Source organism: Periplaneta americana, chromosome 14, assembly GCF_040183065.1.
Source record: "Periplaneta americana isolate PAMFEO1 chromosome 14, P.americana_PAMFEO1_priV1, whole genome shotgun sequence".
Classification (NCBI taxonomy): domain Eukaryota; kingdom Metazoa; phylum Arthropoda; class Insecta; order Blattodea; family Blattidae; genus Periplaneta; species Periplaneta americana.
In genome coordinates, this window is record NC_091130.1 from 72,357,569 (window position 1) to 72,374,258 (window position 16,690).

Below are 16,690 nucleotides of genomic sequence, written 5' to 3' on the forward strand. Positions count from 1 at the left end.
GTAATAAGAAATAAACACAAGTTATATTATATTGTTCCTGACGTAGTTTAACTACTTCTTAATACCGTAACTGAAGTGTAATGGATATTTCAGAATGATAATGTATTTATATATAATTTAACGTATCACAGTTGAACTTTATGTAGGGATACCGGTATTTACAGTGACCATATTCTAAGTGTATCTAAATCTTTGACAATTTTGTCCTTGTATGAGAAAATTGTTTACGTAGTTACTAGAGCTAGTATCTTTCATATGTTGCCTACTGCAGTGTTTATCACCTGGTATATACCATAAGTACATTGAAATCTTTTGTAAATTTGTTTGGGCACATACCGTAATGCTCGAATGTCATATACAGAGTTGGCATGTTTAAAACAAAAAGTTTTCAACAAAGTGTTAAAAATTGTTTAAAACAATATCCATTGATTAATACAAGTTTTAAACACAACGTTTAAAACATATTTCTTTTTAAGATATAGGCCCTATCATGCAAATTATTTCTCTTGTTTTCTGGTGGTTTTATTTCATTCTAATTGTTTGCAATATAAAATCATGTTTTCCTTCTATTCAAGCCTTTATAAAATTTACAGTTTATGAATTTACATTAGTGCTCCTGACTTTATGGAGCCAGACTTTTACTTTTTTCAAACAAATGTTAGCTTGTTATTAATAAGGAATTTTTTTAGGATGTACAGTTTGAAAGCTGGTATCTGCATAATGTTGTTGTTCCTGCAATAACTCCTATGTGACATATTTATCGATTTTCAGATTTTTGCTCTATTAAATAACTTAAGTAGTGATACAGCAAATAATATAATCTCTTATATGTAATTATATTTCTGTATCGAAAATGTAAGAATTCACAGTCTCCTATATACAGCTGCCAAAGGATGAATAAATGTGTTTTTTCTTCCTATTGAAACATTTTTATAATTTTGCACATAGAAGTTATTGCAGGAACAACGACGATATACTGTAGGCCTATTGTCTAAAGCATGTTGTATTATATTTATAAGAAATCCACTGAAAATACTGTACTTTTAAGCTGTTTTTATAAAATATTCTGTTTTTTTTTTTTTTTTTTTTTTTTTTTTTCAACAAACTTACCTTAAAATTTCAAAATGAAAAACTGAGCTATAAAATTAAAGTTGAAAAGTATTCCACAGGGTGCCAATTTTTTTTGTTGTACTACTGAGTCATTAAATCACCAAACACCTCTTCTACTACATGAAGCATTTTGGTTGATGTGTGCACGAAAATATGTATTTTTGTAGTTTCCAGATTGTAATAATTATAATTGTTACATGCAAGTTAGACAGCATTTTCTATGATACAAGTAATCACTTGATTGTGATCACTCACTCACTCACTCACTAATCAATACTCGATGGTAGGTGACGCCATGAGAAAGCAGAAGTCTGGATATTCACTTTGATTGGAAATGTCCCTTTGTATTTCTGTTGTATGGTCCAAGTAATAAACAGTAACTCCAAAGTAATCGATGTTTTAATTGTTCTGTTTAAATATTTAGAGAAGCGAAATTTTGATGATGATCATCCATTAAAAAAACACATGTTCATTTAAAAAGATGGGAAGATGTGTATGATTGGCTTGTGCTCATGTGGAATAATGCCTCTGAAACTCACAATGAACGATGGATGGTCAAACAGCAGGAACAGATGCTCCACTGTTTTAATTAGAATTACAAGTTTGTACTTATTCAAAACTGGACTGTATATAGCCTATTTTTAAAATGTCCTAAAATTATTTATCACTGTTAATAGATGCTAGATCTTCAGAGAAAATATAAGCATTCAAGCTGAGGTAAATTTGATAATATTCCTTTTTATGAAACTCAGCATTAAGTTTCATAAAATTTATTTATTTTCAGTTAGTAGGATATTAATTTTATGAATAACCTTATTTAGTTTAATAAACCACGATAAATTTTAAAATGTCGAAAATGTCGTTTTCTCGAATTTTTCTTTAAAAAATCGAGAATTTCCCTACTTTTTACAGTACCTATCCCTCTCTATAAAACATGTTTTATATTTTTAAAACCCCACGTCAACTTAATCATTTTCAACTGTTAAAAGATTAATCAAGTCAAGATAGCAAGTTATAATATCGTACCATATCTATGAAATTTCAAATAATAATAGATGGGAATCAAGAAGAAATGGGTCAGAATCATCTTCAGCGATGTCCAGCCCTTTCCTTTAAACTCACTGTGTGTGAGAATGTTGGAGAGTAAAAGAATTAATGGGCTTTATTGCAAGAACTTAGTATTAGTCAACAACATCATAGTTTAAAAACGCGCTTTTATATGGCACTGTTTAAAATTGATATAAAAAGCAGTTTAAAACAAAAAAAAACATGTTTTTTTTTTTATTTTTTAAATAAAACTTTTTTTTTTCCAACACTGGTCATATACCAGATCAACATGAGAATAGAAAGTTGATTATTAACATTTTATTTTATGGTAATTTATAAGTACATGTGGTGTTAAGTATGTTTGCCGTTTTTTATTGTTATGAAGAATGTGAAGTCATAAGACATTAATGCGAGTCATAAATACATAGAAAGGCAAATAGTAAGAACTAATTTTTGACATTAGGCTTACCAGTAAACACACATCCACTTGTATTTCGTTAGACTTTGCTACAGTATGTTACTCGACCAATTCTCACTTTTTATCAGCTTTCGTCTCATCTACTCATTCTCACTTAAAGCAAAACATATTACATTTGCATTTCTATATGAGAATATATCATGATTTTGTTTTTGTTTATCTTACTTTGCCTCAACTCACATCATCACTTTTTACCAAACATTTTTCACATATTTTTTACACTAGCCTTACTGGTGGCTTGTTTTATGAAGGTAGGATTTAGTAACTTTTGCTGTAACTCTTTATATTATGAAGAGAGTGGCTGTCCAAGAATCCACTGGAATTAAATGGAAAACTCTACTAAAAACCATAAAAAAAATCACGAAAGATTACCCAATTCTATAATGGAAAAAAGGCATAAAAGGTCATGTTAATGCAAACATTAATAGACATTAAGACAGGGATAGTTACAGGAAAAATATACGAAAGACAGGGACAATTACAGGAAAAGTATACTTATACTTATTATTATTATTATTATTATTATTATTATTATTATTATTATTATTATTACACGAGCATTAGACAGGAGTAATTGGTCGGATGTTCTGAGGGAGGCTAAGACTAAACTACAAGGGCCGTAATGCCAATGATGATGGTGATTATTATTATTATATTTGACATTCAAAACTTTGTGGTATTAATAGTGGGGTGCAGTACCATACAGAAGTACTTAATGACAAAATGGCACTAAAAATACATAGATAACTTACTATGTTGTATAATAATGAACTGTACACTCCACTGTGTCCTGGTACCCAGATGAGTTGTAGGTACTTTATTTCTTCTGGATAGACATTCGTGTTACTGTACAAGCAATATGTTAGTGTGTCATATTTTTAAAGAAGTAATTTCATGCTCTTTATAATATAATTGTGAGGCCAGCAGCCGGCTGGTCGGTCTGGGCCCTTCAAGGGCTGTGGTGCCACGGATTTTTATAATATAATGAAAATATTGTAATGTTTATTATAATATCCATACTGGTAGGTAGGTAGAGCCATAATTAGGGCATCCAGTGAACTTGAGATATAATAATAGAAGTGGTGTGTTTTTAATTATAAATGTTGCGATTGCGTATGGTAGAAAATTAATAATAATTGTAAGAAAACAGGGTGAAAAGATTTTGAATTCAAGAATCTGATAATTGATGATTTAAATGTCGACCTGGTAGGTGAGTTGGTATAGCGCTGGCCTTCTGTGCCGAAGGTTGCGGGTTCGATCCCAGGCCGGGTCAATGGCATTTAAGTGTGCTTAAATGCGACAGGCTCATGTCAGTAGATTTACTGGCATGCAAAAGAACTCCTGCGGGACAAAATTCCGGCACATCCGGCGACGCTGATATAACCTCTGCGGTTGTGAGCGTCGTTAAATAAAACATAACATTAACATGATTTAAATGCAACATGGATAAATATCAAAACATAGTTAGGCCACTAATTGAATACTATAGTCCCGTCGCTCTAATTTCCGGCAGCCAATCACGTTTCAGGTCGGCTACATTTAAATGTGTGCGTCTTGTGATTCGCTGATGCATTTCCTAAGCCTGGATAAATACTTAATATAATCGCCCGCCATTTTGGCTCTTTCGTTGGCGTTAGCAGAAGGCATATGAGGACGTTATTTGCCACTCAATTATTTGCTGAATTACAGTGCGTTTGATTTATTATAATAGGAGCTACGACATGATAATGTTTAACGGCGTGGCAAATAGATCCCTCGTCTGGTAGCTCGGCAATGAAAGAACAAAAATGGCGAACGATACTATTTACCTAGATTTTATAGAGCCTTGACTTCCTAAGACGTAAGCAAAGAGGAGGAGTCACACCTGGAATAACAGCGTTGCGACTATAATTTATTCTAGCTGTGAAGCGATGTACGAATACCATGGAATGTAAATAAATACAGTACAATACACCCCCTCCCCCAGAAGAAGGATCTAAGTACATAGGGAAACAATGTACCATATACCCTTATTCCAGGAGGGGAGGATATTCAATTATTGGCTCAATGGAAAATATATCATATTCAGTTCAGAATTACCTGAAAAATGTTTCTGGAATATATCATATTCAGTTCAGAATTACCTGAAAAATGTTTCTGGAAATTCCAGTTTTCATAAGAAGGTCGAAGAAATTTCCAAACAAAATTAATTAAATATCAACCAATATTGGGCGTATTACCATAAATCACATGTTTAAGCCTGATCAGGTTTAAAAAAATAATAGGACTTAAATTTTAGAAAGAGTTTTGACTTTGCTATATGGTAGCAAAATTTGGGCACTTCGAAAATAAGATGTAAAAAGTACTGCAGAGAGTATTTATTTTTTTAAGGAGAACCATTGGACAGGCCTACACATTGTTAGACCATAAAAGAAATTGAGAAAATTTACAGATGTTAGAAATTATATCTATTTTAGAAAGAATAAAATATTATAATATACAGATTTTGAATTACTGACCCAGAGGAAAAGGAGTTTAGGAAAACTGTTATGATTTCATACAAGACAAATACGTTTTGCAACAGCCCATGAAGTTCAAGGCCTACCAGCCAACTGCTGGCCTTGTGTCCACATGGCTCAGCAAAGGTGAATGATCATACAACCAGTATGGGGGTAATGTGTGGTTAGGATGGTGATCCCCCCCCCCCAGCTCGCCTTCATAACCAGATTTCACCATTGATTATACCTCACCATATTCATCATAATGTTGGGTAGGCACTGATCCCATATACTGACCAAATTTTCAAAATAAAATTTCTTACCTCCTGAGGAAAATATATTTTTAACTGAATCTTGTTACAATTAACAGTAATATTTACTGTGATATCAGCCATTTATAAAATAAAATACTTTAGTAGGCCTATCTAATAGTCAGATAAAAACAGATTGCATTTAATTGCTGTCTATTTAATATTGAATAATTTATATTTTTAAATGCATTTCAGTTGTTAATTTCACTGTCAGTCCCTGTTGCAGTTTTTCCAGTGAAACATGGAATGGTAGATGGGAGATTTCTTTCGAATATGTTTCCTTTCATTCATGTGATCATCCCACATTGCTGAATTACTTCTGCAGAACTGTTAGACATGCAGTGGTAAAAGAGGCTGATCAATTCTAAGAATAAATTTGTTTCAGAAACAGAATACAAGATGATATGATTACATAGTAGAACAAGCTGAATCACACTATATAATTAGAACTTTGTTAGGTAAGCTGTTGATGGTCCACATGTACTGACACTTCAGAGGCCTTGAGGGCTTTCTTGAAGGAAATGAAATATTTTTTTCTCATTTGCATAATAGCTTTGTAAACAGTCAGCCAAACCTTTAACATCAGTTACGGGGTAGCCTATTTTGAACATTATCAGAGTGCCAGATGACTTTTTGTGATGTAAGAAGTTCAATGGAGTCTTGTAATTTTATTGTATTTGATCAACTGTAAACACTATCAAAACATTTGAAATCCATGATATCATTCCGAAAATAATTACATCAAGCATTAAAGGGTCTGCGGTGATTCTGAAAAACCATTTATATGGAATATCATAATCCCCCCCCCCCTTTCTATCCGTTAGTGTGTTATTATTACAATATATGTACAAATTTATTATTTCTTCAATTTAAGCTCCTAGTTCACATTTAAATTTGACTCATCTATTTTACTGTAATCATTATTATTCTTATATGTGTGTTATTCTGTGTTTTTGGCAACCCAGGATGCCTGGGCAGACTATTTCTTGGAAATAAATTATATATACTTGTGTACATAGTTGTACAATGTAGATTCCCTTTGTATTCTCTATTTTAGCATAATCACAAACACCACATTAATCTTGTAGATCTGGTCCGGTTTCATGTAGAACCTCTATTCCTTGTGAATAAATTGTTGATTTAAAATTATACATGATGAATTGCATTTCCTTTCTTTTGTTAAAATTGTTCTCGTTTCAATTTAATTGGGCCATCTTGAGTCCTTTTGCCTTGTGAAATATTTTTGAAATTGTATAATTGGACATGCATCTCTCTTATTTTTCTAGCAATTTGTTTCTAAAGTTCTTGTTGTAATGTGATTTATCATATTTATTTGCCTTGGCCAAGATCACGAAAAGGGTTTGCCTCACTAACAACTGAGAATTTGTGAAGTAATGGTTAGCGCATCTGACCTGGGTTCAAATCCCGGTTGGAACAAGTTACCTGTTTGGGATTTTTCCTCAACCAAGTGAAGCAGAATTGCTGGGTAACTTTCGGCATTGGACCTCAGACTCATTTTGCCATCATTAATTCACGTATCATCATTCGTACAATAGCCTGGGTTAAGTTCATGGTGCGGCCTTATGTACTTGTACAAGAGTGCGGCTGTTTGACTACCCAGTCATTCACAGAATAGGAGTGGTAAGCACAATAAGCATCAGGCTACAATGCAAGCCTTCGGGTCCCGCCTCTGTACAAGGGGAAAAAAAAAAAAAAACGAGAATTTAGTCTTCTACATTTAGTCTTAGTAGCCTACATGATAAGATTTCCAATCCAATGCAAAATCCCCTAAACTGAGAGAACCAAGCCAATCTCTTTAGGCATAGTTTCTTAATTTCTTTTTTAATAATATAGGTATCTTTAAAGCATTCTCAAAATAGTACCTTATATGCGTTGGGTTTCGGTACATGAATAGAGCCATATTTTACGACACATTTATTTTCTCATAAAATTAAAAATAAACCTTTTTTATACCTTGAGTGAAGTACCACATTTTTGTATTATTATTGTTCCTGATATTCATACCATTCTATTTTCACTTACGGATTAGGTACAGCTTACAGCAGTAAATTTTTTGGAAATATTCAACATTTTTTTCCTCATTTACTGTATCTTATACAATAATGAAAATTGATATATGTAAAACACTGTCCTACTGCTATATGAAAAAAATATTCTTTAAAGCATTCTCAAAATAGTACCTTATATGGGTTGGGTTTCGGTACATGAATAGAGCCATAGTTTACGACACATTTATTTTCTCATAAAATTAAAAAATAAACCTTTTTTATACCTTGAGTGAAGTACCACATTTTGTATTATTATTGTTCCTGACATTCATACGATTCTATTTTCACTCACGGGATTAAGTACAGCTTACAGCAGTAAAATTTTTGGAAATATTCAACATTTTTTTCCTCCTTTACTGTTTCTTGTACAATAATGAAAATTGATATATGTAAAACACTGTCCTACTGCTATATGAAAAAAGTATTCTTACGATTTAAAAAAAAATTATTTCTATATTTTTTTTAAATTCAAAATGGTGGCAGTTCACTGTGCAGTCATGAAGCATTTCCCTCATAACTCATAAACTTGTTAACTTTTTCATGTTCTCTCTCTTTTATTTTATTGCTGAAACTTATTTTTACATTATCATGCTCTTTCAACTACATTCCTTAATAAATAATATTTTTTTTTTATTTTGTGTTAGAAGAAAATACTGATATTTGACCATTTTTTAAATGAATTTATTTTTTATCAGACGATCTATCAAAGGTAGAGAAGTGATCTTGTATCATATGACATGCATAAATACACACAACAAATTTCATTACAGAATGTTGGATAGTTTTTTAGTTATGTGGGAAATGCTTCATCACTGCGCAGTGAACTGAATTTTGAAAAGAAAAAAATGTAAACAATTTTTTAAAATCTTTTTTCATATAGCAGAAGGACAGTGTTTTACACAAACTAATTTTCATTATTGTACAAAATTAAGTAATGGAGGAAAAAAATGTTGAATATTTCCAAAATTTTACTGCTGTACCTAACCCCTTAACATGTATTACAATATTGAAATGGAAAACAGGAAATGCAGTAGAAATTTCAAATAAATCTGGGAAATTGTCAAGGACACATATTACTAGTTATTACATACTATTTTTAATTTATACTTTGATGACGCTAAGAGATTGACAGAAGAAATCAGATAAACATTTTTATATCGTAGATAATGCAGTGTGAATACATACATACATGCATAATGAACATCATGTTATTTGCAGATGCAAAAAAAAAAAAAAAAGGCAGTTTTAAATTCCATCGATTCTGTGGAGTGATAAAAAACACATTAATGGGGAAATGTCACAGTATAGATAGAAATGGTTTGAACAAATACAAAGCATGACAATAATAGTTCCAAAACAGATATTGAACTACAAACAAAAAAATAAACGAAGACAAGGATGCTCCTTAAAATATTGTAGGTCAATACTTAGGCTAATCTCGTAACTATTAGGCTATTAAAGCCTAATCCATGAAGTGGATGATGATGATGATGATGATGCAATATTATTTTTCACTTAAATGAAACCCTTGACCTAGACTGTAGTATTCTGCTACTAGTTTGTTCATGTTGTTCTGTCTCTGTCTTCAATAGCATTAAGTTGTAATTTCATAACTATTTATAAGCTAAGGCAGCAAAAGTAGGTATCTCCAGAATCCAAAGAAAATTATTTGTTAAGTGCCATTGTAAGCCTCGTCTTTGATTTCATAAGAAACTTCTGTCTATAATAGAGTTGCTATACATCTTGATTACACAACTTTTAACACTATATCACTTCGGAATATAAAGTTTATATTGCTTTCTCGTGTTAAATACTAGGTTACGGTACCTTGTTGACTAGTTTCAGCCGGTGAGCTATCCTCAGAACTGAGTGGTCTTCCTGCCTTCTGATTGCGTTTCTGTTTCCTCAGGAAACACAAATTGAATTCATGAGCAAAAACACACGCTGAACTGAAGCATTAATCCTGAGGAGACAGAGAGCAAATTCAATCACACCCGAAAAAGCTGACACATCTACATTGTTCTCAATAAATGTTCTAAAAATTTGTACTCATTCTCGACTGTCAAATTATCATTCTCAGCTGAATCCCACTCCGCCTTCAACCATTTTGAAACTAGAACCTTTTCAATTAGCTTGTATTGCATAGCTGAAGTTTTACAAACAATAGAGAATGATGACTAGATACGGGATTTTATGTGATTACATATTTTTAATGCTACATATTTATGCACGAATAAAAGGCAAATGTTGATCAGATACACATGTAGGAATGTTGTCTATAAATGTTATTTTACTTTTACTTTTTTTTTTTTTTTATTACATATTTCACACCATACTACATACTTTTACATAATTTAACATTATTGCAGAATATACAATATATAATAAATAATAATTTCTCGGTTTATTTTGCACCTATATTGAATTATCAATACTGTAGCAAAAAAGGAAAAATAATTTGAATGCTATTGAGCTACTCGTACATTGTCGTTATATTCAAAGCTATATTGCACGAGTTCGATGCCACCAACAAAGACTCGTTTCAAACAGTTTTCTTTCTTGTTCTCAAACGCATCAGAATTTATAGCAGTGTTGTTAATCAGCAAGGGAGTAATCAGTGAGTGTGTTTCAGTGAGATTTATTGGTATATTGAAAAAAGAACCCAGAATACACAACTTATTCCATTTTATGCAAAATGCTTAAAGTTGAGTTTGAGCAGTTCCCTGAGAACATTGTTCAGAGTATCATCCCTCATCTGAAATACGCTCCAGTTACTTTGTGTGAAATTGAGAAGTCATTTTCCATTTATAAGAAGATTCTAACAGATAGAAAGCAAACGATAACTGCAGAAAATATGGGAAAATATTTCATTATTAATTGTGCTGCCAAACAGTCTAATTAAATGAGATTGAATCACATGTGCACCTGTAATTCCTGTTCTGACTGGAGACCTGATCCTCTGCCTGCCTGTGATGTTATTCTGCACCCTCCTGTTTGCTACACTCCCTTGGTCATCCGCAGTCCGCTTATTAAAACTCCTGTGACTTTGCTGGATATGTGCAACTCCCGCAGACAGATGCTACCTATAGGCAGATCCTGAAACCACATCCACCATGTCCTCTGGTCGACCTGTAAACTATTAAGATGATTAATGGAATGATACTAATGAAGGCAAAATGAGTCTGAGGTCCAATGCCGAAAGTTACCCAGCAATTCTGCTTCGAGTGGTTGAAGGAAAACCTCAGAAAAAACCCCACCAAGTAACTTGTCTCGACCAGGATTTGAACCTGGGCCCGCTCGTTTCATGGTCAAGAAGACTAAATGTTACACCACAGCGATGGACTAACTCAGTGACTTTGTTTTTCTCTGCCACATGTAGTGGACAATGACAGTTATTGTACCATACTACTGTATGATAAGAATGTGTCTAAGACAGGCAGCATCAAAACGATTTAAGGAGTTTACACACTACTTTCCTGAGAGGGATCATTCTTTTCTACCCTGCTTCAGGGACTTTGAGCTTTGAGAAGGAACTTCAAAAGATAGATCGACTTTTACTCCATGGTAGAGTATATGGCAGTTATTGTAAATAGCAAAGAAAGTGTTACATGTAAGCTAGTGGACTGTGCTATGATATTAAATTTTGACAAATGGTGGCCTACATTTTTTAAAATGTTTACCATATTATCAGAGTGCTCCTTATCATGAAAAGATTAAATTTTCCCCTTCTTCATTCAAGGAATTCAGATACAGTGCAGATATTGGTGGTGTTGAAGCTCGTCCTTTTGTTAATAGTTATTATGAAACATACATTTCATCTTGGGAAAGGTAATTTCCTCAAGTTCTCCACGGATTGATAACATAAAGAAGCTATTGAACTATGTTGTAAACAAAGATGCTTCAGCATTTTATATAGATATAATATCACTGCAAACATTCTCTTGTTTGACTAATGATCATGAATAAAAACAGGACTGTGAAATGTTTTCTTCTGAACAACAATGATACTTATGTACAGTTTATGTGACTGAATGTTGTTTTTTTTTTTTTTTTTTTTTTTTTCCAAAATGTTTAATATTTGGTTTAATATGATATCTTTAATGTATGTAAACTTTTACTTTAGTTAGTGTTTTAATGTAATTTTGTATTTTAGTAGGCCCATTTGGTAATTTTTACAAGCTGTAAACAATTACTAGGCATAGAAATTCTGCAAATATCATATGACATGATAATGCACAATAAATAGCGTCATTTAATATGAACAATATGACATATTTCCTGACATCTCCAAAATGTTTGTGTCTGTAATGGAGGAAGGTACCAAGTCTATAAAGTTTAAAAGGTGAAAAAATGTATAAATTAGTCTCACGCATGTGTCTCTTACCTTTGTCACATTTTAATCACTGAGCCGAATACACTATAAAAAGCTCAAAGTTATTAATTGAAACAGGTAAGAGTAAAGAAGTTCTTTTGCACTCCTGAAAAGTAACAATTTCAGACTTAGTTCCTTCATCAAATACACAATTCAATTTAAGAACATATCTTAAAAAGTATAGTAGGAAAATTGGTTCAAATCGGTAGACTTAACTGTATCTTAAGTAAATCAGAGTCCACACCTGTGGAGTAATGGGTAGCGCATCTGGCCTCGAAACCAGGTGGCCCAGGTTCGATTCCCTGTCAGGGCAAGTTACCTCGAGGTTTTTTCTGGGGTTTACCCTTAACTCAATACGAGCAAATACTGGGTAACTTTCGGTGCTGGACTTGGACTCATTTCACCGGTATTATCACCATCTCATTCAGATGCTAAATAACCTAAGATGATAGATAGATAGATAGATAGATAGATAGATAGATAGATAGATAGATAGATAGATAGATAGATAGATAGATAGATAGATGGATGGATGGATGGATGGATGGATGGATGGATGGATGGATGGATGGATGGATGGATGGATGGATGGATGGATGGATGGATGGATGGATGGATGGATGGATGGATGGATGGATGGATGGATGGATGGATGGATGGATGGATAGACAGACAGACAGACAGATTTATTTATTTATTTATTTATTTATTTATTCCATAATATTCTTACATTTGCTTTACAGCATAGAATAAAGAACATGTCCAATTCTTACGTTTAACAATAAAATGCAAATATGAAATATGTACAGAATTAATACCTTAATAACAATAATATTTTATACAATGTAATATGTTTACCATTTAATATTATTATAATATTTACACAGTACTGTGAAATGTCAAGAATTCATCTACAGAATAGAAAGTGTGAGATATTAAGTAATTTTTTAGTTTTGTCTTAAATAATGCAGGGTTTTGGCTATGATTCTTAATGTCTTCAGGAAGACTATTGAACAATTTTATCGCCATGTAACGTACTCCCCTTTGAAAGCATGATAAATTTGATGATGGCGTATGAAAATCATTCCTTCTGCGGGTATTTATACTATGTATGGCTGAGTTAGTTGGAAAATTTTCTTTATTACATAAGAGGAAATTTATTGTAGAATATATGTATTGATTTGTTAAGGTTAGAATCTCTAATTTTTTTAAAAATAATCTACATGATTCTCTAGCCTTTGCTCCAACTATTATTCTATTGGCTCTTTTTTGTAATAAGAATATATTTTTACTATCTACAGAATTTCCCCAAAATATTATTCCGTAGGATATAATGGAATGAAAATAGGCAAAATATATTGTCTTTAAGATACTGCTGTTTAGAAATTGTTGTAACGACCTAATTGCGAAGCATGCTGAGCTAAGTTTGGGGGTTATTTCTTTGATATGATTTTTCCAATTTATTGTATTATTAATATGCAAACCAAGAAATTTGGTTGTTGATGTTTCTAGTAGAGGTATATTGTTGATAGTTGTGTCCAATGTTTCAGAGATTAAATTTGAAGTGGCTTTAAATTGAATTATGTTAGTTTTATTATTGTTTAATGCTAGTTTATTGGTTGTAAACCAGTCATAAATTTTAAGGAGAATTGTTTCTGTTTTATATTTGAATGTGGCAAAGATATTGTCTGTAATTATGATACTTGTGTCATCTGCAAATAGTACAGGATAACCTATTCCTTTTATTATGGGGCCAAGGTCATTTATAAAAATTAAAAAAAGAAGAGGCCCTAATATAGATCCCTGTGGGACCCCTGTATGAACATTTCCCCATGTTAAAGTAGATTTAAAGGAGTTATTAAATGCGTAAAGCATCGTAAAATAACCTAGTTTAAAAAAAAAAGTAAATCAGTTGAACACTAGTTGCTTATTTCTGTCCACTTCAAAGACATTTGAGAAAACAGTCTCTCTACAAATGCCTTTGTAACTGGTATACTTAAATAAAAACCTATCAGTTTGCCATTTTATTGGCCTTACTCTTCAAAGCTAATACCTACTTATGACCAATACTGATTTTACCAAAATTTAAATCACTTTCAAAATAATGGGGCAATTCAGCATCCCACGAATGAATTACAAGGTACTGTCCATTAAAATCAGGGACAACTGACAATCCTGATCGTACAGGAAAAATAATAGCCACACAGTAGACAGAATGATTTTAATGAAAGAAGTAAAATTTAGTTAACAACTTTATATGTTTGCAAGTTTATAATTGCGTAATATGGTGATTTGTAATATTAATTTGTGATTTTAAAGCAGAATTTTATTCACAAGAAATAGACCTACTTGTAACTGGAACTGGTCAGAAGGCCTGTTCCATGGTGATGTACTGGTTAACACCACAAAAAAATGAGAAACTAACATTTTAAATCCTCATATCTCAAAATGCGGAAACAATATTTATAGTAGTACTTAATCTGAATATTGTGTGTTATGAGATTGTGTTCAAAAGTTCGATGCAAAGGGAGTCATTGTGATAGATTATCTGTGGGTCCACAAACCAGTTACCTCTTTCCTAATGTTTACTCATTACATGTTGTGCTAGCTGTTAACCTTTATAAACACACCTCTTGTTCTTGCACGACAAGGGGTCTTATCTTTTCATTTTATATTGGCATATTAAAACTGAATATATTTAGTATTGAATGGTATTTGAAATTTGTAGGTAGTATAAATCCAGTCTTGTCAAATTATGAATGGACATAATATACAAGTCAAGTAGATTTGACCCTGCTATAAGATGAATATTAAGTAATCTCATGTTGAATCCTTAGACTAATCTCACCAATAGCTGGGTAACCACATTGTTGATACAGTGTTGTTAAATAGCTGATTAAAAGAAGCCTTTGACCATATAAAATGGCAATTATTAAAATTGTCAATGCTGCGCGTCCTTTAAACTGTGTATTCTCAGTATCATTTTATTTTGCAGTTGGTGACATCGTACGGTCTCGAGGCAGATAGACACTTGCTGCGTTGTCTCTTCTCACACATAGACTTCAGTGCTGAGGGGAGCAAAACCAGCAGCAGCAAAGACTTCCACCAAATCCAACTGCTGGTCCAGGAGTGTGCGGCCTTGTTGACGAAGCCCACTCTTATCTCGAACCTTTGTTACGCGCTTGATAATCCTTTGCATCATCAAAAGGTACTATCTGATTTTTGTGTTGCAGCTTCAGACAATACCACTGTGATAAATAAGTATTGTTCCTCTTCTCCCTCCTGTGGATTTGAATTCGTTATCAGCTTTCAAGTTCCTGGAAGAAAATTACCTTTTTAATCAATGTGGCAGTAAAGTTATACAAAAGAGTTTCGAAAGTGTTTTTTTAATTTTGAGGAAAAATGGCAGTATCAAGATTTGTGAAGTACTTCGTGTATTTACTATTGAACGAAAAAAAAAGTATGAAATATTTTAGGGTTCCTGACTTCACATTGCATATATTACTTTCCACCCTGGTTTGATTGCATCAGGCTATTGGCACAAACTTTGTTCTTATGACTGTGATGCACCCTAGCAGGTTTTATCATTTTGGAAACTATACATGAATCATCCACAATGTTTGACACTTGTATTAGAGTAGTCAAGTGAATGAGAATTCAAATTCGGCTTACATGTTATATATATTTTATGAAAAGCATGGCCAGTGACAGAGTGGTGCTAGCTCGTTTGGTAGATGTTCTGATAAGCTTAAAACATGTCATTAAGATTGGATGATTGATGTTACTGGAATTATATATTAAGATAAGCCTGTCATGAAATTAATATAGTTATAGTTGTCTTCTGTTTAATAATAATAATGAAAAAAAATTTGCTGCTTATAGAAATACCTTGCTGGTGAATTATAAGATGCACTTTTCTTTGAAAATGGGTCTGAAAAACAGGGTGGGTGCATCTTATATTACGATACTGAGTTTGTGGATGGAACAGAGCTAAGTTTGGGGCACATTTCCATGCTTGATGTTCCATAAATTGCTCCATTATTCTTCTTCTTTACAGCATGAATTTATATGCAGTATTTTGTACTGTTAGCAGTGTTAATAGTCAAGACCATCATTTACAAGTCAGTGTGTGGTTTACTCAATACATTCTCAAGTCCTTGTGAACCAGGCTGTAAAACCTTTCTAAAAGACACAACACCTGCTCGAGTGCACGCGATGCCATTTTTTATGTTTAGTACATGTAAATTCGTACCTTAATCTTCACCCACCACCCTTGTATGATTCAGAACCACCTCCCATAATGCATCGAGGGCAGTGCCAAAGGTGGTAAAATGATGTCAGCAATTCTTGAACTGTGGTTGCGGACTCCCGGATTCCTGTGTCCAAGAGTTAATAATCAAGGGTCTGCAAGGGAATATTCGAACTAAAATTTTATTTACTTCATTATGAAAAATATAATAACAATAGCATGCAGTCCTAATTACTTTCATTACAGTCAGATGCTACCATTTCTCGTTCAAGAAGCAACAATAAATTTAATCAAATCACTCCCATAAAAGCATGGCTTATTTGGTAGACATATTTAGTTTATTGAATGAACTGAATTTAAGTTTATGAAGAACAACTGTACACATTTTTAAAGTCCAGGACAAAGTTGAAGCACTAATAAAGAATTATTTATAAGCAAATCAACTTCAAAATAATGTTTTTGAGTAATTTCAATAATATCTTAATATTTGAGAATACAATGTTGTCTATTATTGATTATTTTGTTGTGCAACTAATACATCTAACAGAAACTTTCAGACTTTATTTTCCTACATCCA

The 16,690-nt window shown here is 32.5% G+C and overlaps 1 protein-coding gene across 7 annotated transcripts in view; it reads left to right on the top strand.

Moving 5' to 3' along the window:
• Window positions 1–16,690, top strand: part of Not1 (CCR4-NOT transcription complex subunit 1) — a 177,008-nt gene that overhangs the window by 4,100 nt on the left and 156,218 nt on the right. For all 7 annotated transcript variants that reach the window (XM_069845568.1, XM_069845567.1, XM_069845569.1 and 4 more), the window contains exon 2: window positions 14,860–15,072. In XM_069845568.1, the coding sequence (XP_069701669.1) occupies window positions 14,860–15,072 (213 nt within the window). The remainder of the gene's footprint in view (window positions 1–14,859; window positions 15,073–16,690) is intronic.